Source organism: Arvicanthis niloticus, chromosome 11 (assembly GCF_011762505.2).
Source record: "Arvicanthis niloticus isolate mArvNil1 chromosome 11, mArvNil1.pat.X, whole genome shotgun sequence".
NCBI classification, from domain to species: domain Eukaryota; kingdom Metazoa; phylum Chordata; class Mammalia; order Rodentia; family Muridae; genus Arvicanthis; species Arvicanthis niloticus.
Window position 1 is genome coordinate 65,352,191 of NC_047668.1, and position 27,664 is coordinate 65,379,854.

The following is a 27,664-nucleotide window of genomic DNA, read 5'->3' on the forward strand; positions in this document are numbered from 1 at the left end:
TAGATAAGAAAGTGTCTGAGTGGTATAAGCTGTCCAAAACCAAATCTCCTACCATCAGGAAGTTATATAAACAAAATAGCAACAAACAAAGTTTATGGTAGAGCTCCTCCACTGCAATTTAAGAGAGGCAAGCTCAAACTGTAACATCAGCTAAGCAGAAGAGCTAAACTGTGCAAAACAGAAAAGGATGGCCTCTGCCGCCTCTCAGGATCTATAGTCATGCTACTTTGTATAGAAAAAAACAACAAAAATAAAGACTTCTGTGGGTCCTCAAGAGCCTCTCTTGGTGCACAGTGACAGGTCTCCTTGGCCTGGAACAGAGGTGGGCTCAAAGAACTCCTCTCTGTACACAGTGATAGCCAGGCCTCTTCCAATCAGGTGATGAAGGAGGAGAGAGGGAACTAAATGAGACTGCTCATGTTTCTGACATTATTACAGATCATCACCAAGTCACAAAACATTCTCAAGTACTGCTTATGAACTACACTGATATGGACAGTTTCTACTGTATGAGAGTTTTCAAATATCCTTCTTATATATTATCACCAGCAGGATCCAGGAGACCATCTTCCCAGCATTAATTTTTGAGCCAGAGAGATATCCATACAAATGATCCCCCCAAAAAAGGAAAGGAATACAAAACGATGTATGTCAGCTGACCTCGCTCACCCAGATTACAGAGAGATGATCTATCTGAAGCAAAGAGAACTTGGTAGGGAAGGGCAATCAGAGTACACTGTGAGTAACATAGGAGGATATTACCCTTTTCTAAGCCAAAGCCAGTGCTAAAAATCTCCATCACTTGGGTTTTCTAAATTAAATATTAATTGCTGCTGGGTGGTGGCAGCACACACCTTTTTTAATCCCAGCATTCGGGCGGCAGAGGCAGACAGATCTCTAAGCTTGAGGCCAGCCTGGTCTATAATGTGAGTTCCTGGACAGGCACGGTTACACAGGGAAACCCTGTCTCAATAATGTATACATACATACATTCTGGGTTTTTTTTTTTTTTTTTTTTTTTTTAAGTTCAAATAATGGAGAACTGTCAAAGAAACCAAACAGAAAACTAGGTTGCTATTTAATTATTTGGTGTTTTTGTTTTTGGTTAAGCAGTCACATGATTGATTTTAATTATAGACATTATTCAGTAACTTTCCTCTAAAGGTTTCTTAATTTTTATGTGTGTGAACGTTTGCCTAAATGTGTACACCATATGCACACCAGCAGCACAAACTGGACTTAATAGTTTGTTGGTATTTTTAAAATAAAGACACGGTGGGTAGGGAGGTAGGATCTAGAAAACAGGATCAAAATATAGTGTATAAAAATTATCAAAAAAAGACAAAGTGAGAACAGAACACAAAGTTGGGTGGGTAGGAGAGGAGTAGATCTGGAAAGAGTTGGGGGAAGGAAGTGAATGTGATCAAAATACACTGATTACATAATTCTGTTCTGTCATTAAAGCAAAGGTGGCTTTGGCGTAACTTCATCCTTTATATCTAATTCAAAGTATATAATTTTACAGCTTATTACATAAATAAGAAATACAACTAGCCCTCTCTAATGTTTAATCCATTTTTCTTCAATCAAAAGCGTTTTATGGAGGTTGCACAAAGGTAGGACTTTATGAGCTGACAGAACGCGCATGCTCACCTGGACAGAGCTGGTCATAGTGCTGAGAGCAAACACGGTAGCACAGTCTTTAATGGTTGACTGGCTATCAAAGGCACCCTGGGTATCCATTAGCAGCACAGCCACCTAGCAATTTGTAAGTTTAAAATACTTAGTAAAAGAGTCACCAAAAACACCTACAAAAATCATACTTTAAATAATAACACTCAAAGCAGTAATCAAATCAAGGAAAGAATTTATATACTATTATACATTTTAATTTACTAATCATTAAAGTTACTGACATTAATAGTTTTGTGTTCTTTTAAATTTTAATACAGAAAATCACTCAAGAAAAAATACAGGGGAAAAGAGCCAAGTGTAAGTAGAACTTTACTTTTGTTCCATTAGGTCTGTCAATCACAAACACTTCATTCCAAACTTGTATGCCTGTTGTTTCTCTTTCGCAACCTCCTCGCCATGTAAAGCCAGTCAGTGGTTCATTGTTCCCACCAATCCAGCTCTGAGAGTCCTGTTAAATCAAGAGGTAAAGCACACGCCAAAATTAGGAACTATAAAAACTTTAGCTCACCCATTCCATATCTCATAAAGGAGAAGCCCATGTCCAAAGAGAACCACACAGTCTAGCATCATGCAAACAGTCCTGATGGCAGATCCAGTCCTGTACAGAGTGCTACAGGAGACATCTCCTAAATCAGCCATTGTCACTCCATCCCAGCTTCCACTTACTCTAGACTTCTAGATAAGTGGAATTACGCACGCCCACTCTTTCTCTTTTAGCAAGCTTTCCTATGTTTAAAGACCATAAAATATGGGAACTAGCTATTTTAATATCTTGTTGTACCGAACAGTAAAACCAAGTTCCAGACAGCAGGACTGTCAAAACAGTAGCCCTCTCCTAGAATGGTATAAAAAACACGTCACACTGCTGGGACTTGTTTTTTAAAAAACAACTAGAACATGTTTGGAACCTGATTCAAACAAACTGGCTTAAGGGTGGGGTGGGAGGTGGCTTTTTATGAAACAAATATCTGTACTCAAATTGCACTCCCTATGAGATAAGGTTAAATGGATAGAAACATTTTTCTTTTATTTAAAATATTTTTTTCATACACTATGTTTTGATCAGGGTTTCTCTCTCAGATTTCCTCCCAGAGCCTCTCCACCACCTTACCCATTCCACCCACCCAACTCCACGACCTACCCTCCCCCGCTCTAACAAGCAAATAAAAACAGTCAATTTTTAAAAGGAAAAAAAAAAACAGGAAAAACACACAAACAACACTTTTTTGTGCACAAAAAGTAGAACTGAGTCTTTTGCTACTAAATGTCTAAATATTTATGATGAAAAACATGTATCTTCCTGGCAAGTGCTTTAAAATAGTCCAGGAAACATATACACAAAGAAAAAGATAAAATGAGACCATATGTCTATAGGTACATGGCAATTCATAATACTATTCTCTTTATTTTGAAGTGTGTTTGAGAATTTTTCTGTAATAAAATCTTTGGGGTTTGGAACACCTTAATGGTAGAACATCTACTAAATTCTGAATACTGTTAAAAATCTAGAGTTCTCTAAATGAACAAAAACATTCTTGTCCTCAAAGAGCATTCTAGTGGGTTCTGGAAGCTGTCTGCTTCTAACAAACCCTATTTCCTCCAAGAATTTATTAAAAGCAAACCTAGGAATTCAAAAGCACTAATCTGGTACCATTTGCCACTACAGAGACAAAAATGTCTCAAAACCCATATTCCTCATAGTAGAAACTTCATAGTAGAAAACACAAGAACTTTAAAGTGACTCTCAACTGAAAGGCAATCTACAATTTGTAAATGACGACAAACAACAAATGTAACTCTTAACCAAAGACTCACCTACATAATACAATTATCAGCAATAAACTCTACCTCAGGAGTGTGAAGCTCATACTTGTATGAAAAGGAAATGTTCCTCATAACAAAGCCTAATGCCAGGTAAACCTCACAGCACCCCAGCTTCCCTTACCAGCAAGCTTACTCCCTCATAATGGTGAGGCTGGACGGATCTAAAAGTGGTAACTCACTCATCACAGTTAGCAGTAAGAGAGATGAAAGACATGGAATTAAACCCCCAAATCAAGGAAGGAAATACTCCCTCATTTCAAGGTATTTCCCAGAGTAATAATTACAAACAAAAATCCTAATCTATATAAAGCTCAAATTAGCAGATAGAACAAATAATTTTTGACACTTTAACTACCTACTGCAGTTTAGGACTATATGAGAGCATGAAGTCCTGGAACAAATTATAAACATTCCAAACAGTTAAAACTACAGTATAATTATGGCCACATAAACATATAGCCAGTATTATACCAGATTGAGAGAAAAAAATCAAAACATTTCATCTAAAATCAAAATTGGACAAGTACGCTTCCTTGCTCCACTCTTACTCAATGTATCCCTTAATGAGGTAACTAAGCCAGTAAGGGAAGGGACACATGAAAAGGACGAGGCAACCACCCTCATCTTATACATTAGAGTCGGAAGACTCCACTGGGGGAGGAACTCAGCAGCTTCTCCATGCAATGACAAATATGCTGAGAAGAAACCAGGAGGACAATAATTTCAAAGAAATAAAAGACTTAAGAATAAATCTAACCAAAGCAGTACAACACTTCTCCTTTTAAACACCACAGAATGAAATTAAAGAAGGCATTAAGAGATAGGAAGACCCTGCCCGTGGATGAGCAGGATACTCAGCAAAAAACTCAATATAATCAGATACAGAATAATCATAAAAATTCTAACAATGGAATTATGAGAAATTAAAAAGCTTCTGTACCACAAAGAAAACAGTGAAGAGAAGTACTCTACAACAAAAACTGGATCTTTAAGGAACCCAGACAATAGAAGGGAGCAGGGGAAAGCATGTGGCCCACAACTGAGAGCATTAGACAAAGGCCTCTAGCTAGAGAACAAAAATCTCACATTAAAACCCCAAACCTCTTAAATTCCAATAATCCGGCATTTCACACCTGACTTTCAGACATCTGAAACTACAAGGATAACATATTTTTTAATACCCAAAAAGGCAGTGCGTAGATTCTGAAGCTTAAGGGTAAAAAATAAAAAAAGTATTTCAAACGCTACCATACAAGAACATTTTCCAAAAATTCTTATTTTCCAATCAAAAAAGAGCCTCTTGAAGCAGTGCACAAAGAATATCAAGCAATGTCTGGAAGCTTCTCCATCTCATCCATTCCTAATTTCTATAGATTCAACAATATATAACTAAAATTTTCTGGCTAAAATCATTCACACTAATATAGGCTTTACATATGAAAACATACAGAAGACTGAAAATTTTTCAATTCTAAAAATCAAACTCTCAGAGAAGGAAGGAAAGAAAATAGTCCAGAAGCCACTAAATAACAGGGTCTAGTCTCCTTAGTTTGTATTTGGGGGAAAAAGGAGAAAAACTAAATTTTTTATTTTCTTCACTGATTCAAAATTCTGAAAATTCATATCAAGCTTTGTCTGCTTCTCACATTAGCAAAAAATAATGAAAACTGCATTTTACACAGCCTGTCATAGTAAAGTAATAATGTTTAACTTGTAATGAGTAAAACAGTAAAAATCTATCAAAAACAAAAAGTAACCAAGAGTACCCAGAATTTAGGAAAGACTCCTAAATTTAAAATCATATCACTGGAGTAAAGCCAGCAAGTCCAGACCAAGAAACTGCAAAACCAACAATCGGTCTTGCCAACAAGTGAATTGCCAGAACACAGAAAGGTGGAGGGTAAGAACACGTTAAACATGGGCTGTCACATGTGTGCCTCAACGGGAACAAAACACTTGAAGCAACCGAAAAATGGATCAACTAGAAGATATTTTAAAACCTCAGAAGGAAACTGCTGGGGAGAGCTGTATATGAACAAGGCCCTTAAGTATTTACTGATGCAATCTATACATCAGATTTACTTCTAAACACCAAGTAAGGTATGGGATAGTCAGATTATAGAGGAAAGACAACTGATAAGAGTTCACGACTACAAAAAAATTAGAATGGGCACATATTACTAACTACTTTTATATATGCTTACATTTTTATCATAAAAAGTTTCAAGAGAAAATATTACAAATGAGATAAAGTAGAAGCAACTGTACAGAATTAAGAATCTTCATCTATACTGTCATTACTATCACCTAATGTCAGGATTCTAAGTACTGTGTTAAGTTTCCACATAGTATGTAATTTAATTGTAAATCATTTTTCCCTTTAAAACTGATTCCCAGAACTGAAATTTAATGAGCATTACTCTAACAATTCCTACCAACTCTAAGATAACCTACTCCATTTTCAAAAAATGTGATTCAAGCAACAGACTAAAAATTATTAAGGTCAAAGCAAATCAAATTTCCATCAACAGATTAATGAGTAAGTAAATACATTTTAATCATGTAATAAAACAACAAGAGTGAGTTATATTGCTGTATGCAAAAGCATCAGTGAATCCAAGCATTACAAAATTGTCGAAATAAGGCGTTGATTATCTATGGCACAGTTTCATTCACTACAGCTCAAAACCCAGGAAGGAGCAGATGGGAAGAGGTTCACAATAGCAGTTACTTTGAATGGCGATCATGAAGGCATATATCCACGTATAAAGTGTCATCAAGCAATACACTACAGATTTATGTATCTTTTGGTTTGTAAATCATACTTATTTTAAGGAAAAATATATGCATCTGAACTATCAGTAGAAACAATTTAGTATTCTACAACACTTGAGAGTATACACATACTTTGAAAGAGAAAATCAACCATTTCCCATTACCACCAAATTCTGTCTCTGGTTGCATGATTTAATTTCCCTTCTATAACTCACATAAAGTTACTATCATTTCCCCTTTACGTACATCTCATAGGAAAAGCATGGCCCACTATAAAATAAGTATGTTATCAAAAGTATTTTATCAGTATGATAAAATCAAAAGTCAGACACTGTCTAAAGCAATTTCTAATTAACAAAATAAGGTGATTTCTATCAGGCATTCTATTATATATAGAAATAGTCTAATTGACAGTTACGCATATTTGAACTTAAAAGCCACTAAATAAGTATGTAATGTTACTCAGGCCATTCTGTGAGTACAGAACCTCCTACAGCAAAGTGAGAGTTCATTTAGTCCTGTGACTCTTAACACACAATAAGTGAGGGATTTCTCCCCTCTGGACAGCCACTGACTATCCAGGGAGGTAAAGTGTCACTTAAGGTGAAACTTATCTATTATTCCTAGACAAGTGATCTAAGTTTCCTTCCCCTCCCAACACTCTCTCTTTGACCTATTTAGGATCAAAGGTATTTGCAGCTCACAGCTCACAATGGTATACTGTTAAAAAATTAACTTAAGGAATTAGCCTAAAATTACAGAGGATCTTTATTGCCCTGAAGTGCACAGATTAAAAAAAAATAGTAATACAGCACTATTCACATATTTCAGTATTTCAGAAATAGGTTGTAAGTGGAAAACTTCAAAACAATAAGCTTTAATTGGCTAAACACATAAAATATTGTTCACTAATATGAACTACATTCTTGATACTAAGATACATTTAAGAACACCTGAGGAGATGTCTATGAAAAGAATTTACTGCAATGCTTCCCGGAAAAAGCACTGAGAATGTTTACCTTCTTTCTTATTTTAAGACAGATACACTATATAGGAAAAGTAGTCAGACAGGTATTTAGATAATTACATACTTCAGCTAAATGTTAGTGTCTTCATGCAGCTTCTGAATGTCAAAGATCCCTGTAAAGCAATTCCATCTTAGTATCCTACTTGAAAATGTCCTAATACCTTCTTCTTGCTCCCTGTCAAATTCCCATTCCCTCTACTTGACTTTTAACTAAGGCACTCTGATAAAAGTGAATCACTTCCCTCCACTTTTCTGTAAGGAAGAAAAAATAAAAACTCTTACAACATCTAAGAGTGAGACTATGTAGAGGAAGCAAAATACACCTATCAAATGGACAGGCATGCCTACTCAAAACCTCTTTGGAAGAAGCTGGAGTTATATAATCAAGACAAGGACTTTCCTAAGAGAGAGTAAACTACCTAGAAAAAAAAATAACTAAAAAGCATCATTAATTAATATACCTGAACCATGAAAGCAGAGCAGGGCACATAACAGCCTCACAAGTATAGGAAGGCCTCTTATGAAAAGGTCAGCCACAAGTAGGGCAAGATTAAAGAAACAGCATAGCATATTCTTTCAAAGAAAAACAAAAAACTATAATACATGTAACTTACAGGAAGAGATGAGGCTCAGACAACATGAAAGTCAGTCTAAAAGAATTGAATTTTAGCAATACAAGTGGCCATGTGAGAAATACAGATATACAAGGTCTCTATTTCATTCACTGTACATGGCCTAAATAGGAATAGTATCAAAAATAAAAAAATAAAAAAAAACCAAAGAGGTGTGTGTGTGTGTGTGTGTGAGAGAGAGAGAGAGAGAGAGAGAGAGAGAGAGAGAGAGAGATCTTTCTCAGTGATCTTTCAAGGTATAATCAGATAGATATTTGGGACTTAGCTAAAAGTTAAAAAGATAACTGTGCCTCTGTCTTCTTTTTTTAAGTTGGTTGGCAATTTTTTATATTAGTTGGGGTCAATTTAAAAGACACTATTCACCTTGTTATACATATATCTAAGCATGAAGTCCAGGAGAAATGATTTCCCTTTACGAAAAGCTCCTGCCACAGATACCACGACTATGTTAAGATCCCGTATGTGTTCCTGTAGCAATATCTGCTCCAGAGCCTCTTCATCAAGCTCAAAGTTATGGTCATCTTCATGGGCAAGAACAATCTGCACTGGGCATGGTTTCTTCATAACCTCATCTGAGTTTACTAGGTCATCATCTTCATAATCCTCACCTAGAATTTAAAAAAGAAAGAACAGGTTACTTTAGTCCCTACATTACTAACTTCTCCTTAAGGACCACACCTAAAGCAAAATTTAAAATATTCCCTGTCTATAGAACATTTGAGAATAGTTATAAAAAAGAGATATTCAAGCTCCTTGGATTTTCAATCCTTCTGTAAGAGGACAAACACCATCAGTGAGATTTCCCACTTAATATACATAGAGAGAAGCAGCTACTCTCGGTCCTCTACTTCAGTCAGGCACACTGAGCAGCTAACTGTGAGCCATATCCATTCTCCAGCACTCCATAAACATCTTTTGGACTTTAGGAACACTGCAGCTAGGCTATAGACATAGACAAAATCAACTTCTCCAGATACTTTAGAGACCAACTTTCCTTGTATTAATCACCTAGAAAATTATTCCACATCACAAAAGATTAAATCAGATAGAATGTAATGATTTTTATTCTGGAATTTGAAAAGTAAAATTAGGGTTCTAAGAGTATCCAAATATAATCCAATAAAGTTAACAAGTCCCAAATTTTTCAAGTAAGACTTACAGCTCCCTTGCCAAAGTAAGGTACTAGGACTGTTGAAAAATGGCCAGATGTGCCAGGTGCCAGTGTCCACTGGGACTTTTCCTCAAACACCACAGCTACAACTTTAAGAATATGTAGCTTCTATAAGCAACCAGATCCCTTCTCTGTTCACCACCACACAGGACAATGAGGTAAATTTGCAGAAAGAGCTTTACTGAAAAATAACAGCAAAATAACTACAGAAATTGTAAATGAAACAACTGCTCAAGGTTTAGTTTTCTGTTCTTTAAAAGATCTAAGTGTCTAATAACTGTTGATATGTACCTTGTTCAGTTTTTCTACCAACCTCCTGGTCCCACGGAGGAATTAAGTTAACACTAGGGACTTTATCAATGTTTCTACATCAAAAATTGTAAGCCATACTCCCTTGAGCCTGTCCACTAAGTGTCATCTCCATTCCAAGGAGACCTCTGATACCTACTGTGTCCCACACAAGAACTCTCCATTCTCTCATGAGAAGGGCCAATCTACTTAGTTATGACATGAGTCAGCAATGAAACAATCATTATCCACAGAGCAGCACCTCTACCTACAGTAAGGATTTAATGGAGGAGAACACCTAGTTCTGCCCACCTGATCTGCTCTCCTGCCACACTGGAGGCACCTGTAACACTGCACAGCCAAACGAACAACAGTATTTCAGATGTGCTTTGAGTGATAATAGACTACAGAGAGCAAGCAAGCCTGAAGGGGAATTTTTGGAAGTAAAAGCAATCACCATTTAATTAGAGAGGACATTTTCATTTCCTTTTTCAATAACATTTGGCTGTAACCTATTACAATACCTGAGTTCAAAAAAGTTGGTTTTGCAGGACAGGTACGGACAGTTAAAAATCCCAAGTTGGAAAATCGTTAGGAAAAACCAAATCAGGTAACTGATAAAACAGTATGCAAATTGAATGACTAAAACTTTCCAAGGTTAATCAGTGGTTAATAGCAGAAGAAGGTAAAACTCTTAGATCCACTGAGAGCTTCTCTGTGTCTGTTCTCACCTGTAAATGGCAAGCACATGTCTAGCTAATGGTCACCACCAGTATTAAATGAGTTTAAATAGTGTGGCACAGAGTAAGCACTATGAGTGTTTGCTACTAAAGTAAAAATAGTTTAAAATAGTCCAACAGGAACTTTTATACTTTGAAATGCCAAAATTCTATTGTGACTTTCACTCATGTAACTATACACTAACATCACCATCACTCACTCCTAAGGCACAAACCAGAGCCATCCTTAACATATGTCCCCCTTTCCCTGTCCTTTAATCACACCTACTCCTCTCACTACCTTTTATCTCATATATCAGATTATGTTATATCGGCCTTCATCAACACACTTGCTCTCCTCCCCAAACCAATCCAACCTCCAAGGTACAACACACACACACACACACACACACACACACACAGAGAGAGAGAGAGAGAGAGAGAGAGAGAGAGAGAGAGAGAGAGAGAGAGAGAGAGAGAGAAAACGAACGAACCTGTCTTACTTAAAAAAAAAAAAAAAATAAGTCTATGGTTGCCAGAGATTCAGATCAAGTAAAGAAATTATGAGAAGAGAAACGTTCAGGGGCAGTGAAACTATATAGCTGTGAATAACACTCATTACACATTTACAAATCAGTTAACTAAATTTAGAAAAACAAAACATGCAGCTCTAAGCGTGACTTCTACTGTGAAGTATCCATTTTGGATACTACATCAAAGACTAATGTTATAAATGAACTGCCCTAATACAGGACACTGATAATGAGGAGAGACATTTGGGAACTGTATTTTCTGCTTGAACTGAAAATTGCTCTAAGAAATATACTTTTAAAGGATATCTATCTTTTTTTCTATTTAATCATACTTTATCATAAATGCATATATTCATGTGGATTCCAATAGCAAAATTTAGTCAGTTCAGAGTTGATCAGATCTATCATCTAACTATAACTTATAAGATGCTTCCAATCTGCATTACACCGCTAATGCTCACTATATTATAGCAACTCAAACTTAAATTTACAGAGAGACAACAAAAGAATAATTTCCTTTCAGAGACAATAAAAGTATCTTTTACAATATTCAAATTTCAAACACAAATTTAAAACAACTTTTATAAATGGGAGGTTAAGTCTAATGAACTAAATTAAAAAAAAAAAAAAACAGTTATCTGACAAAAGCAAGTACTTTAAAGACTGGCCCTGGGACCTTAACATTTATATTCTATGCTCAAATAAGGATATCACCTAAGTACTCAAGCTCATTGCACCGCGTGTTTCTTAAAGCCTTGAAGCTACTATACCTTGGGACCCCTATTTCTAGGAACCTGTGATAAGGAGATAAACAAAAGTGGTGGCAAATATGTACAAGTTTGTTTCCCACTGTTATTTCTAGTAGTGAAAAATTAAGCCTGTCTCGAAACTAAAAAATGAACCAAGTTTTAGCCAAAACTGACAAATTAGATAGATTAAAATATACACTCTTAAGAATTAAAAACTTGTTTTTAAGATCTATTGGGGCTTGTGTGTGTGTGTATGTTTGTGTGTGTTTCTTCTGTGTGTTAGTATGTGGGTATGTGCATGTAAATACAAGTGCCTGCAGGTCAGAGATGCTGAGTCCTCCTGGAACTGGGCTTAGTTTCTGGGACCCATGAAGTAGGTGCTGGGAACTGAACTCAGACCCTCTGCAAATATAGTATGCATTCTTAATTGCTGAACTTCTCCCCAGGCCCTAAGAATGATTTGTAAATCAGCATAAAATTAACTGAGAAAAAGGCAGTTAAAGTAGTAGGAACCAGCCCCAATTCTTCTTCTGTTGTTTTCTTTTGCTTTACTTTTTAAAAATGTAAGTAATCGGGCACATGAGAAATTGGAGACATGAAATCATGAAGAGTAAAGGGTGTAAGACAGGCTACAAACTGGCCAGCCATGTAGCACATAACCATAATCCCTAAAAAGGGAGCACTATGCTCATTTCCAATCCCTTGGGAGGGAACAATTTCCTAACTACAGCGTGAAGAACTAGGCAACAGGCAACTCATAGATACTGACACAGCAGGAACTGTGAGGCTGGAGAAAAAAGCAGCCAGCAGCCCTGAGGCAAAAGCTCACAGGTGCAGGGAGCACTTCACTACCTAAGGCTCACCTGAAGTCTGCTACTCAAGGTTGGAAGGGAAAGCAACACCACAGAGGAGGCCCTTTAGAGTGGCTGTGACAGACCAGGAAGATCTCACACACCAAACCTCAAGCTAAAACACTAGAAAAGGCCCATTCAGAATTAAGGATCTTGTCCTCAAATCTAGATCCTATCAAAGATGTCCAAACAAAACCTAAAACTAGGACTTTAAAAATCTGTAAAATGCAATTTTGAAACATAGTACAGGGGCTAGGGAATCAGCTCAGTCAGCTAAAATTTTGGTTTTTTTTTCCATAAAAGAATAGGACCAGATTTCAAATCCACAATGTAAAAAGCCCAGAACATGATGATACACACCTATAATCCTAACTAGAGGAGTGAGAACCAGGCTTCCTGGGGCTGACTGCCCAGTGTGACTAGTCAAATAAGTGAGTTCCAGGTTCATACATATATGCTCACACATAATACACACAGAGGAAATTTAGTACAAAACAATGAGAAGTTCCTTCTCAGTTTTCTGAATATATACCCCAAGGATGAGCCCTAGTTTGTCAATTCTGAATGATCATCAAGTATCAGAGAGGCTAATTTTATCACAACAAAAACTAGATAAAAATGCAGACTCTAGAATGCATAACAATGTCATCAAGGAGGGATCCGGTCTGAAAAGTTAAAGAAAACACCCAACACCAACCTCTGGCCTCTAAGTATGTATGTAAACACATACACATCTACACCACATACATACTCAACATACAAAAAAGAAATTTAGTATAAACACAAATTGCTTGCCACCCAAGCATCAGAAAGTGAGTCTGGATCTCTGGCACCCATAAAAAAACACTAGGCACAAATCTGCAATCTCAGCACTGAGGAAGCAATAGCAAGATCCCAGCCAGCCTACATGAACTAATGAGCTCAGGGGCCAGTAAGAGACCCTATCTCAAAAATTAGGTAAATAGCAACTTGTCAACCGCTGGCCTTTGTATATGTGAGCGCGCGCGCACACACACACACACACACACACACACACAGAGAGAGAGAGAGAGAGAGAGAGAACGTGAGAGCACACCAACAGAAATAAAATGAAAATTTAGAACTAAAAAATAAATAAAATATTCACTGAATAGACTTAAGGAGATGGAAAGCCACAGACAGTTGATGACTTTGAAAACAACCAAGAAAATTCTCCAAGTAGCAAGAGTAAAAACAATGAAGAAAAAAATTAAGTCTCAAGAGATGTGTGGCACAACATACAATATGTAGCTAAGAGTCCCAAAAAGAACAGAGCTAAGATTAAAGTTTAAAAAGAACAGTGAAAGTGAAAACGTTACCATATTTGTCTTTAGAGACTTACAAACTCAGTATTCAGCATAAACATTCTAACACCAAATTAAAAATCACTAACTTTTAAAACCCTGAAGCTGTGCTTAGCCCACATATATATAAATATATACTGATGCTTTCTTTGTACAAATTTTCTTTAAATTTTAATTTTTTTACTTTGTCATCTCAATTTAAAAAAAAAAAAAAGGTAAATGTCAAATATCAAATTGTTTAAAAGTTACCCAATTGTCACTCTGGAAATATGCAGTGCTATTTTAAACTTTGAAAAACAAGAAATGAAAGAGCATAAGTTATCTTCCTGGCTTAGCCAACAATACCAGCACAGCACAGCTGTGAGGAACAAGGCGGCCTAGCTGAAGGGGTGTATCTCCAGATCAGCACCATCACAGCCGTTTCTGCTAAAGCTGACGGGTTGACTAATGATGTGGGAGACACGAGAGCATGCCTGTCAGCAAATACAAAATACAAAAAAAAAAAAACCAGAACCAAAGCAATAATGTTTTCAGACATACTTTAGTCTGCAATCTATAAAATACTTTAACACTAGGAAGCAAGATCTCAAATAAGTAAGTTTTAATGCCAAGTATGAAAAACTGGGAAAGACAAATGATTAACAAGTGCCATTGAAGCTATAGAGGAACATCCCAGTGATCCTTACTGAACATTAAAAGAGAATTACTATTTGAGAATATCAACAAAATAAGGATTTCTCAGCAAGTGAATACATTATGCTAAGCTACAATGTCAGGAAAAACAAGCAACAAATGGTTTCAAAGAATAGTTAGCTGAATTACTAGACTCCCAATAAAAGAAATTCACCAATAAAGCACTTTCAAAGTGGGGGAAAAGGGGGGAGAATCATTAAAAATACTTGTTCTCTGATAACTACTATGACATTTTAGAATATTAATAAGAAAATAATAACCAATTAATAATAACTAAGAGATATCCCTAAATTGTTTGGAATAATGCAGTCCTCCTAGGTTGCTAAAATCTACCAAAGAAAGGGTCCTAGGCTTACTCTATTCCTAGAATAGCTTTGAAAGAGGATTTATGACACCTCCATCAATTTAGCCAATCTCACTGAGAAAGTTCCTTTAAGAAGCTACATTCAGTAAGCTTTATTTGTTCTTAATAAAGGCCTGCCAAATAGTTTTCCAATCATTTATTTTCAGACTAAATGATATATAACACAAACCAAAATAGATTTCCTAAAAGAATCCTAACTAAAAACAATACATTTACAGGAACTAATAACCTAACTTAAGCCTGTTAATTAAAAGTGTTAGTTCAGCGGATAGAGAGATAGCTTTGCAGGTCTGAGCACTGGCTGCTCTTCCAGGAGGCAGGTTAGAGTCCCGGCACCCACAAGGTGGCTCACAACCCTCTGTAACTCAAGTTCTAGGTGATCCAACGCCCTCTTCTGGCTTCCACACACATCAGGCACAAAGGTGGTACACGGACATACACTCAGACAAAACTGGCATACACATAAAAGATTTTTTTTAAGAAAAATTAAATCCACTAACAGTTGGTGGACTAAAAAAAGGTGCTTACTAGTATGAAAGACTAAGAAAAATCAGCTTTAAAATCAAATCCACTGAATGACTTCAAAGAAAAAAAAAAAAACAGGTACAACAAATGTCGTCACTAGTTAATTATACCAAACATTTAAGGAAAATGATAGACAATGATAGAACATGAAACTATAAATCAGTATCTCTCATAAAACTATAAATCAGATACAAGAATCTAATACTCAGAATAAACAGGAACTCCTACTTAAATAAGAACTACTTTTAAATAGACAAGACATTTCTACCACAAAATTCAAAGAAGATAAATAGTAAACTGACACAAAAAGAAACACACAATGCTATTGGATATTAAGAGAAACATTATAACACCACACTGACAGCAATACCTTAAATACAGCTAAATACTTGTCAGTAATCACACTCCTAGGCAGCTAGACAAGAGAGAACACACGACAACAAAAGAGTTAAACACAAATGTGCACAGATTTATTCCCAATATCCAAAACCTGAAAATAACCCAAATGTTTGTTCATTTACTTGAAAGTAAATAAATTCTGTTAAATCCACAAAACAGACTGCTACTTGGCAATGCAAGAAATGGGTTGGTTATATACTTACATTCAGATATATATATCTGAATGTAATCTGAATGTAATGTATACACACACACACACAGGTAATCCTAAACAGTCACTTTGTATGCTAAGTGAAAGATGTTACACATACATTACTGTACTATTTCATTTTATAAAATTCTTGAATTAAGCCAAACTATAATCACAGAAAGATTAGTACTTATCAGGAGCTGAGAATAAACATATTGACTATATAATAATAATAAATAATAATAATAATTTGACTTATATATAACATATAATAATTATGTAACAATGATAAGAATAAATGTGTTGAATACAAAAGGACTTTAAAAAGAACTTTTTGAGGTATTATTCATATCATAATTTCAGGTTATAAACTATACATGTCAAAACTTATCAAATAAACACTATCAAATCAGTGGATTTTATGTAAATTATCTTAGCAAAGCATTTTTAATCAGATGTGCCTAATTCCTCATTTTCATTTCTTAATAAAAATCAATACTTTAAAACTTAAATTTTAAAATTTAAATTAAATAAAAACAATTTAAAAATCATTTTGCAGAACAAAAACATTCTAATCAGTATTTTCCACTTCTATGACAATGTTCAGAAAAATTAGATCAATGTGATTAAAACCTGGAGCTGGAGAAATGGCTCAAAGCTTAAAAGCACAAACTGCTCTTGGAGAGGACCTGAGCTGACTTGGCACCAGCAGCAAGCAGCTCACAACTCCACCTGTAGCTCCACCAGTAACAAGGAGTCTGGCCTCCACAGGCACCTGCACTCACCTAAACATACCGTAGACAACAGACAGACAGACAGACAGACAGACACACAGACACACACACACACACACACACACACGATAAGTATATTTAAAAACTGGAGCCATTCAACAATTCTAAAACTCTTCAATTTAAAACATTTCCTCATGAACTAATTATAGGATCTTAAAAACAAATTTGAAGTTTCTGATGGTGACAAATCTCTTGCCCACTTTAAAAAGTAACTCCTATTTAATTCTTAGCTACTCATACTAACTTGTTTGTTTTGTTTTTCAAAACAGGGTTTCTCTGTATATATAACAGCTACGGCTCTGCTGGAACTTGCTCTGACTGAGAGCAGACTGGCCTCAAACACAGAGATCAGCCTGCCTCCAAGTGGTTGGATTAAATGCATGTGCTACCACTGCCTGGCATCACACTTAATTTCTTAAAAAACTCCTTTAGTTTAGGTTTTTTTTTTGGGGGGGGGGGGGTGTGGAAAGAAGGGCATTTTTCTTAGACCTAGGAGTGTTTTAGGCATCAATAAACTATGCATACTCCCTGGAACTTCTTTCATACATACACTGAAATACTAATACATGTGCTTAAAACTAGCCTCCACATTTAAAATTAAATGCCAAGGGCTATAGGTTATGTAATCTAATTCACTTATTCTAACAGTCAGTCTCAAACTTCTACTACAAATTTAAAGAGCTTGTTAAAATGTATATCCTGACTCCTTATATATCTAAAGGGCGGGGGGTTGAAAACTGAATTTGTAATTAGCTTCAAGATGATGCCAAAACTCAGTCCTAAAAACATATGGAATAATAAAGGTCACAATATTTTACTGAAGTTTAGTATATAAATGTCATCCATTTATTCTTATTTCAGCTAGTCTCTAATAATGTTCAAACAAAGCCAAAAAAAGGAGAAGCTTTCAGGCTGTGCTATAATATTCTACTCTTCCTGGAAACTTCTGATATTCTTGGGTAACCAAAGTCAGTTTAAGTATTAAGTCTATAGGAAGCACAAGAGACAAAGAACTTAAACTCTATTACTTATAAAGAAAAGATGAGTGCTTTAAAACAGTAGCATGTTCTATAACAGGACTGAACACAACTGTTCCAGAGTCACCAGGGTCACTTAGTGTGTTCACAGTAGTACTGGAACTTGCCTCCCAGAACGATGCGGTCTAAGATAGAAACACCGACAGAGACCTGAACTTCAATTAAATGTTTTATTGAAGGAGATAAGCAGTATTAGCCAATTAGACACTGGAAAACAGTTTAATTCATAATTTGCTCCTAAAATACCAGTAGGAATTTATAAAGTTAAATTTTTCTCTACAAAATTAAAGTATAATGTAAATGGGGGTAGAGGGAGGATTCAGACTCCAGAAAAGGATTTATTAACAGTGTCAATTACCATATATTTTTCCCCATTAGTCCTGCCCCCTTGTCAGGAATATGCTACCCTAAGAACTTTAAAAATGCTTTTATATAAATAGTTTATCTCCTCTTCATTATACTTAAACCAGAAAACAAAGAGTTGTTTTTCCTGTAAGATTCACATATTATCTCCCATTTGAAATCTATCCTGTTTCCATAGCAACCAGCACTGATGCCATACCATTTTTGCTGTTCCCACTTAAAGAACACTATGGCATAAAATCCTTTTATGCATTTTATGGAATTAGATGAGGGAAAATGTAAAATATATGATGTGTGGATGCAAATAATTTTTTCAAAAACTGCCATGAAGTACTGACCAGTTCTTTAAACAATATACTTGAGTATCAGCTGCATTTTAGGATTTTTTTTAGAAAAACACTTAAATTAAGCTTCTGGACCTGGTGGTAGCACTATTTTGTACTTAAAATCAGGTTGCCAATGAAGACATCCTGGAGATAAGAACATCTCTCTGTCCCCAGAGAGGTCAGGCGAAAGCTAACTTTAAAACTGTAGGCTAAGAATACAGGGTATTATCCCTAAGGACAGCCACAAGAAATTCTGGAGCAGAGGACTGACAAGATCAACGCTCTGCTGAGATACACTGAAGGTGATGAGTGAGTAAGAACTGCAAAGGATCTAAAGAACAGGAGATGAGATCTGAGGCATCAGAAAAGCTTGACATACAGCCAGAGTCCAATGCCACAGCGACAGTGAAAATCGGCAAAGACGTGCAAGAGCTCGCTTGCCAAGGCTCTTCTTTGGCCTAGACAATGGGCTAACATTAAAATTATTCCATATTTTTATAAGGAGTACTATGTTTTCTTAAAAGTGTTTACTAAGTGGCAATATACTCCATTTCCACTTCCAAAATTAATACTGGCACAATGACAACAAAGTTTTATAACACAATCAGGAGGAATAAATCAAAAACCAAAAAAGGGTTCCTTGTCTTGGACAAATAACAGTTCCCTTCTTGGCTCAAAAAGTAACTTTGTAGACATTAAAGGGTGACAAATATGTGATAACCATCTAGGAAGGGAATCACACATGCATACATGGGCTTAAATTTATTCAGAACAGAGTTAACAGGACAAATCTCAAGACTTAAGGAAATTAAAAACACAAAATTCCATTTTGCCCTATCTCTGTATCTCAGACAACTATTACAGCAGCAGTTCAGAAACAAAACATATTCAAAACTCAGATTTGGCTCAAAACAGGCAAAATGTCTGGTATGAAATTGGCTATAAAAAGAATGGTCCCCCCCAACAAATAAATAACCTTCAAACTAGATAAAATATAATTAATCTGAAAAAAAAAAAAAGAAAACAAAAGATTTCAAAAGTCAGTTTGCCTTAGTTGGCAGGGTAACACACCCTTTAATTTCACGACTCAGGAGGCAGAGGCCAAGAGGGTATCTGAGTTCGAAGCTAGCCTAGCCTACAGATTGAGTTCCAGGACAGTCGGAGATGCACAGAGAGACCCTGTCTCAAAACACAGAAATGAAAACTGTTTCCTACTCTACTCTCTCCTTTTGTTCCTTCTAAGACAATGGTAGGTCCATGTCAGGATTCTCTGTGGTAAATAAATACACCAGCTCAGAAACAAGGGGAAGAACAGCTCCAAGGCTCTGAGCCACATTTTGGGCAACCAAGTTTCTCCAAAAATTATTCAGTCATTTAAGGCCAATTTGGGGGAATGGGGGAGTCCGAGACAGAGTTTCTCTGTGTAGCCCTGGCTGTCCTGGAACTTGATTTGTAGACCAGGCTGGCCTCAAACTCAAACTAAGATCCTGCCTCTGCCTGAGATTATAGGTGTGTGCCACCTCTTCCTCCACCACCACCCCAGCATTAAGATCAAATTTTTGTTCCTCATAACTACAGAAAAATAGCCCATATTCCTTTGTTATTAAACATGGGTAACACCACTGGATTTTTCCAGTAGATTCCAGTTGCTTTTAAATACTTTTACACCTCTTTAGATTAAAAATTCTTAAAAGTTATAATTTCAAGAATGCTACAAATTTCTAGAATGCTTAAATTGTTTTGTAAAAGAAACAACAAGCTGCCTATTAAGGTATATATGTCTTATATTTCGCTAAGACCCACACAATCTTCAAAGCCTAATAAACCCACATTAAAACTGGGAGATGCTCGAGTTAAGAGTGCTTACCACCAAGCCTGAAGACCTTGAGTTCGATCCTGAAACCCCACAATAGGAAAGAAGCACTGCACACGGTGCTCTAGCGTGTAGGCACACTTACCACTACATACTTTGGCACCTGACACAAACTACAGAAAATGTCTCCACCATGTAGCCTGTAGGCATGCCTGTGGGGATTTTCTTGATTAGCAATTGATCTGAAAGGGCCCAGCCCACTAAGGGTGGTGCCATCCCTGGACAGTGGTCCTGGGTGGTATAAAAAACCATGGCTTGCCATGGAGAACAAGGCAGTAGGCTGTAGGCAGTCTTCCTCCATGGTCTCTGCTGGAGTTCCTGCCTTGGCTTCCCTCAATGATGGACTGTGAACAGGACATGTAAGCCAGACAAACCCTTTCCTTCCCTAATTGCTTTTGATCTGTGTATTAATACAATAAAGACACACACAAACAAGTGTTAGGAAGTAACAAACATAAACTCTATCATCTGCTCCCCACAAAGGCTTTATAAGGAGCTTATGAATACTACAGATGAGAGTTTCAGTCACAGTTTATAGTAACTCCTCTCCCCACATTACTATCCCTCTCTACAATTAAAGACCATGGCCCCAAATGGAAATTTTGCCAAAAAAAAAAAAAAAAAAAAGTACTAGAGATCCTAGAGAGCCACCTTTCATCAGGTGCATCCTTGTTTGCACCTGCAGTTCTGACAGTAAGCTAGCTGGGCAGCCTGACTGACTACACTAGCTTCAGTCACAGAGATGCAGTTCTACGGAATAATCTCCATTAAACTAAAGTTAGAAAGTAATTCCCCTTTATTCTACTTGTACTGGCCAGAAAACCATGTACTAGTTCATTAAAAGTACATATTATCTCACTGGGAAAATTAGATTATTAATTAGTCTTTCATGACTTAAATGTCATACGCCCATAAAATCAACTATATCCCAGGGTGGTGAAAATCAGTAATTGACTAGAAAATCCTAGCTGTTGTGTGCACACACAAACACAGTAGCCATTGTGTGAAAACTGCTAAACAGCTATTTGAGTTTGCACTTTAGAACCCTAGGACCCTCACAGCCCCTAACAGGTAGGGAGGGCTGCCTGCCTACTTCACTGCCCCCTCCTTCTACAGGCTCCACCTTTGCCTGCCTACTTTTCATCTCAAGGGTAGTATGACTATGACAGCTCTGTGACAAATCACTTGCTTTGCCTGCAAGGGCCTGGGTCAATCTTAAGCACCACACGGAAAGCAAACAAGAAAGCCAGCCCACTACTTCACTCACACAGCAGAGCCTAGTCAGTCATCTCTAGTCATATGTGCAATCCACTGAAGGCCCCACCTCCTCTAAAGCTGCTGAGAAATGCATCAAGTACCTGAGAAGAGAAACAGCACACACCCCCTTCAGTGGGAATAGTAACTGGACTCCCTCCCCACAACAGAGGCTTTAAGAAATAAAATGCAGAGGTTTGAAAGTACTTTGTTAAGCACCAAATAGTACCTGTCATCCGATGTTCAGGTTCCATATCTTGGTGGCAAAAGAGAATAGGAGATGAAACAAAACTTCAGAAATGAATTCATTGTAAGATCAAGTTCAGTTACTCTGTGGTCACATCTATCTTCCTTAAGGTTAAAAAAAAAAGAAAAGAAAAAAAAAGAAAATAAAAAAAAGCCTGATTTCTCTGAAGTAACATACCTGGGATCTAAAAACATCAAATGGCTACAAAATCAAAATACCACTGCATTTAAGGAGGAGGAAAAGAAATAAAAATTGTTTCTCTGTACTTTCCCCAGAGAAAACCCTCCTTATAAAGTCATTAAATCAACATTTTAAAAAGTTATTCCTCTTTCTGTACCTAACATTTCTGGCTTTTGAGAGCTTACCTGGAAAAGCTTTGCTCCCATTTGTACGTCAAACCAAGGTTCCAACTGAACATAAACAAGAATTGTTAGTGTGTCTCACAGAGTGTCTTCAACTCCAGCAGCATCCCCTGGCTGGCCTTTAGTCACCCTAAGGAGCTGGCTAGTTCCAGCTATGGAAAGGGATGATCTAGAAAAAGGTCTGACAATTTTAGTTTGGGGAATAATCAGAAATTTTTACCACAAAGTTAAAAGCCACACTAAAAAAGAAAGGCTGTAGGGATGGCTCAGTGAAGACAACATACTGCTCTCTCAGAGAACCCATGCTCAGTTCCCAAAACCCACATAAAATGGCTCATAATAACCCATTACTCCATCTCCAGGGGATCTGACATCTCTGGCCTCTGTGGGCACCTGCATTCAGAGTGCACAAACACACACACATTTTTATAAAATAAATATTTAAAAAGAAACAAAGAAATAAAACTCCTGAAAACCGGTACACCTATGTGGACTCCACCTACAGCTATAGTCTCATTTTCTCTCCTGACTTATTTCCTATAATAATCTCTTTACTGTAAAGCAGCTTCTTCTCCCCCTCCCCATGAAAAGAATCACATACACAAAATTTCAAAAGCACTTTACCAAACAAACTGAGCTCTTACAGAAAGAATCCTAGAATCCTATCAATTTAGGTCAACCATACTCTTCCATTGAGTGCTGGATCCTAAATCCATTCTGGAGGTGGGTTGTAACATACAGCAGTTACCCTAATATTTGGAAGACCCTCAGTTTGATCTTCAACACATGGAGGGAAAGGACTTGGATTTTTTTTTTTTTTAACATGAGTTCACACAAGTACACAATTTAGTCTGTAATGCAGGTGACTCAGAAGCAAACTGGCAGGTGTAGGGCCTGCCTTACAAGTCATTTGATAGGAATGGCTATAGAGTGAAAGTCTTCCACACATGACCACCAAATGAAAGGCCAGTGTCTATGAGCAGCAGAGAAACACTTAATAAATGTTAGGCAAGCACTACTTGCCAGTAGTCTGTAGTGACAATTTTGGAGTTTTGGTTTCTGAAACAAACACAAAAATATTGTAAGAGTACATTTTCATTTTAATCCCAGGTGTGGGATATGGGGCTGCTTCAGCCTGTCCACAGCAGCAGACCAGGATTTCCCAGCTGCAGGTAGTTTCTGTGATTGTGTGACGGATGGAATTCTGAGGAGTTTCAGATTGTATATAAGTGCTAGGGCCCCACGAGGCAGTGTGGGTTATTGATTGATTGTTGGTGGTGGTGGTGGTTTGTTAAATAGTGGGACACAAAGAAGAAACAAGAAGAAAGAGTAGTTATCCTGATGGCTAAGATCAAACTTGCCCCAAGGACACCTCTAATCAGCAGGAAGTAGTCTAAGGATAATATCACCCTTTCCCACCCCAGACTTTACTCAGGAATCTCTTTCCTCTCCTCTCTCTTATCTAGGGGATTGAAAATGTGGAAAAAAGGGATGGAGAAGGGTGGAAGAAAGAACCCACAAAGTAGCCAAAGGCAGCAACAACAGTCCCAAGTCCCTCATCTCTTCTCAGTGTCCAATAGCATAAAAACATGCTCTTAACCATGACTGAATCTAACGTATGCTTTTCCTATTGCATACATAAAGTATTCTGATACTACATCTCAAACTGTACACACACACACACACACACACACGAATTCCAAAACAAATCAGCCACCTAAAGGGGTTTTTTGTTTGTTTGTTTTTGTTTTGTTTTTTGTTTGTTTTTTCGAGACAGGGTTCCTCTGTATAGCCTTGGCTGTCCTGGAACTCTGTAGAGCAGGATGGCCTCGAACTCAGAAATCCGCCTGCCTCTGCCTCCCAAGTGCTGGGGTTAAAGGCGTGTGCCACCACTGCCGGGCACCACCTAAAGTTTAAAAAAAAAAAAAAAAAAAAGCAAGCCTCTCTGGAAGTATTTGCAAGGGCAGAGGGCTACCACTGTAGACAGTTCTGACGAGAGTTTGTAGTTGACAGGTACCGAACTTCATTTCCTTTTCTTTTTCTCGTAAGAAAATTCTAATTTATCCTCACCTCTGACATACGTAATCTAAAGTTTTCTACGAAGTGTCTGTGGTAAATATTTAATCAAAATGTTTTAAATTTCATCCAGTAAAACTTTATCAGATTGTGGAAAAGGAAACACAAAAGCAATCTCACACTCAGTATGTTTACTCTACGCTTATCTTGACCTCGCGTATCTAACTAACCGTAGGCTCTTACTATTTCCAAGCCTTTGAAAAACTTCATGCCTTTAACCATCACAACTCTCAATAAGGACTTCGCGCGTTCAATTCGCACCACGGTGACAGATCAAATGCTAAACTCCTAAAAATAGGGGTGCTGTGACTGAGAGCAACACACAACACCGCGCGGCCAACGCAACTGCGTCTTGGAGGGGACAGGGGCGCCATGTACACATACAGTAAGAGCTCACATTCAGCAAAACCCAGGAACGACGGATCAGGTGACTTCATACCAGACACTTTCAGCCTGAAGCGAAAGACTAGCAGCCCCAGGGCTCCTAACCCCAGTTTGACCACCGAAGCCAACACTTGCAACCCTGGCCAATCCATGCACAACTCGTCCGAATGGGTTTGGCGGATCCAAGAGCTGGTGAAGCTGAGCCCGGGCCCCAGCCCTGGCCTGCGGACTGCGGCTCCCATCGGAAAGGGTGTGTGTGTGTGGAGAGAGAGCTCTGCGACCTGGCAGCCAGGTGGCAGCGCTTCCCGCGTCCTCCGCCGCCGCCGCCGCCGCCGCGGGGCCCAGCGCGTCCCGCTCGTCCCTCCCTTCCCGGCCCGCGCTGGGCACTGAGGGCAGAGAGTGCCCGCCGGGTGACCGACCCCGAACCGCCCGCCGACCTCCGCGCGTCCCGACCCCGCGGCCCCAGCTCAAGGCCGCCCCCTCGGGTCGGGGCGGACACCGCGGCAGCCACGCGGCGGCGGCGGCGGCGGCGGGCAGGGGGCCGGGCTGACCGTTCACCCGCCAGCTGTGAGAGCCGAGGCCCGCGGCGGAGCGCCGGGCGCGGGGCGCGGCTGGGACTAGGCCCTGCGAGCGAGCAGACGCGGCGGCGAGAGCCGAGCCCAGCCAGCCGCGGTCTTCGACCCCACCGGCGACCGGTGCCCGCCAGCCCGAGCGGCCGCGGCCTCCTCGATTCCCGGTCCCCGTGGCCTCGGCCCCGCCGGCCCGTACCTAGGGAGGTCGTGGACGAGACGTGGTTAACCCCGACGCTCGAGTCGCTAGTCTGTCGCCGGTGCCTCAGCCCCTGCTGCGGCTGCCTTCGCGCTGCCTCGTCCCCCTCCGCCATCTTGTACCGATTTAAAATTAACTCCCCACTGACGTCAAACGCCGCCGCCGCTTTATCAACCTCCCGGGAGCCGGCGGGGCGGCCTGCGGGTCCTAGCGCCGCCCTCTGACTGCACCGCCCTGCGCGGTCCAGCCACGCCCATCCGCGCCCTGGCTCTGCCTCCGCCGCAGCCAGCCTGCCTCGGGGCTCCACGGCTCTCAAACTTCTAGGAAGAATTGGGGGACCCCGTGCGGCTAGCGCCGTCCCGCCCCCACCTTCCCGCGCTCCGTGCCACACCCCCTTGCCGCAGGGCGGAGAGGGCATCTCCGGAGAACCGAGTCCCTCCTTCCCCAATTCTCTTCGCATCTCTAATGTGTTGACTCTGCACGTGAGATTATATTCGCATCCTTTCCCTCCTAGCTTTCTTATCCCCAGCCCTTTCCCCTGCGAAGCTAGTGCCTGGCTTCTCTTGATATTTCCTTTGCCCTGCACAGAAAGGATTTCTCTTTCCACCACTATCCTACAATTTGTTGGCATTAGCTCCCCATCGGCTTCTGGGAGCCTACTTTACTCTCAACTATGCATATCTGGTGCCCAAAAAAGCGCTCTGATCAGAGAAGGAATTTTAACACATCCTTTCCTAACTGTGATGAGCCTTCTTCTGGGGATCCAGTGGCATCATGTAGAAAGTTCCAGAAACTTTATAACAGAAATGTCAACCTGTGGAGGCATCTGCGGAACACAGTTCCTATTCTCATGAATTTGTACCACAACCACGGCTGCGTGAGAAATTCCTTTTCTCTGGTGAATGTGGGAGCCCAGGTGTCCAAATGACTGCCCTGCCCCATCTCTTAAGCCTAAACTTCACAACCTTTAATTCTACGAAACCACTAGAAAAGTGTTAGTGTCATCAGACCTTGGAGGGCATCATTCCAGAGGGGCTTTTGTTGGACTGTCTGGGGATTATTAAATCACCTGTTCTCTGTCTTTGGAGACACAGATTGTGAGCTCCTTCTGCCCTAACTCCCAGTGTGCTGGTGCCATGTTTTCTGAGCAACCTAGTAAGGTGCTTGCTTGATAATAGGTTTGCTTGCTTGCTTTTCTTTTTGTTTGGTTGGTTGTGGTTGTTGTGGTGGTGGTGGTTGTTGTTGCTGTTTTTCAAGACATGGTTTCTCTGTGTAACAGCCCTGGCTATCCTGGAACCCACTTTACAGACCAGGCTGGCCTTGAATTCACAGAACTCACCTGCCTCTGCCTCTTGAATGCTGGGATTAAAGGCGTGGGCCTCCACGCCAGACTTTAGATTTTCTTTCATAATTTCCCTATATGCTAACTATTGGATATTGTACACTCCGCAGTGTGCAGTTACTACTTAGGGCATGAAAGAATATGCCAAGATGAGTGTTTTTGCCTTCAAAGACTAAGCTCCCATTTATTGTTAGCAGTTATGTGTCACTGGGAACACCCTATCAGATCCTGGGAATGTTAGTCCTTCCCAAAGCTGTACTGCTGGCCCCTGATCCTCAGAGGGGCTTCTACTATCACACACAGACATCTCATCGGTCAGCTACATGCCCCAGACAGATCCACATCTTTTGGCTCCAATAGATATAGAGAAACCTAACTCAGGTGGTCAAAGAGTGAACTGACCCATGGTCTCCTCTTCCCACCCAACAAGTCTTATACCATCATTTCGACTCCTGAATCTCTCCTAACTCGCTTGCTCTCCAGCACCACCCCAGCCTGTATCTTCATTCAGCCCCTTAATTCCCCCCAGTCCCCTGTAACAAGGCATTTTCCTTCTTCTGTAGGTTCTTCACCCAGGAGCAGGTTTGAGATTTCTTCAAACAAATATGATCACGGGGTTGCTCTGCTGGGGGTAAAGTCCAAACTGTAGTTGACAAAGCCTTTTATGATATAAACTCTGCCATTTTTCTTTCCATTTCTCTGCCTCGTTCTCCAGTCAGTCACTCGTTCCTTCATTCTTTGACTCCACACAGTCATCTTGCTCTGGGATACCAAAGTCGGAAGTGATAAAACAACAACAAAAAGGGGGTTCATTCCCCTTGTGGAGTGCTCAAGGATGGGTAAATTGGTGAATGGGTGAATTAAAATTCTGAATCTCCTACTGATTCACCTAATGCTTCTGAACTTCCAGGTTCCACGGTGCTAGGCTAAAGCATTTTCATAGGATGGAATCAGCATTCTGAGACTCTGGTCCTATGTATGGAATACTTCCTGTTCTCGGCTTAAGTGCTTTACACCTTAAGTTGTTGAATCTGTAAGATAATCTTAAGAGGTTAATGCTATCACTGCTGTCTGCTTGCCG

At 39.1% G+C, this 27,664-nt stretch overlaps 1 protein-coding gene across 12 annotated transcripts in view; it reads right to left on the reverse strand.

Moving 5' to 3' along the window:
* The window catches only part of Atl2 (atlastin GTPase 2), a 38,918-nt gene extending 13,363 nt beyond the window's left edge, over positions 1–25,555 (reverse strand). For 3 of the 12 annotated variants that reach the window (XM_076942313.1, XM_076942312.1, XM_034514034.2), the window contains exons 1-4: positions 25,242–25,501; positions 8,317–8,561; positions 2,009–2,143; positions 1,654–1,758 (exon numbers count right to left, since the gene is read on the reverse strand). In XM_076942313.1, the coding sequence (XP_076798428.1) occupies positions 1,654–1,758; positions 2,009–2,143; positions 8,317–8,561; positions 25,242–25,356 (600 nt within the window). In that variant the 5' untranslated portion in view covers positions 25,357–25,501. Of the gene's footprint in view, positions 1–1,653; positions 1,759–2,008; positions 2,144–8,316; positions 8,562–21,633; positions 21,661–22,016; positions 22,062–24,486; positions 24,924–25,241 lie in introns of those variants that run through there. The other 9 variants (XM_076942320.1, XM_076942319.1, XM_076942318.1 and 6 more) reach the window with 7 other exon arrangements.
* Between the last annotated feature and the right edge of the window lie 2,109 nt (positions 25,556–27,664).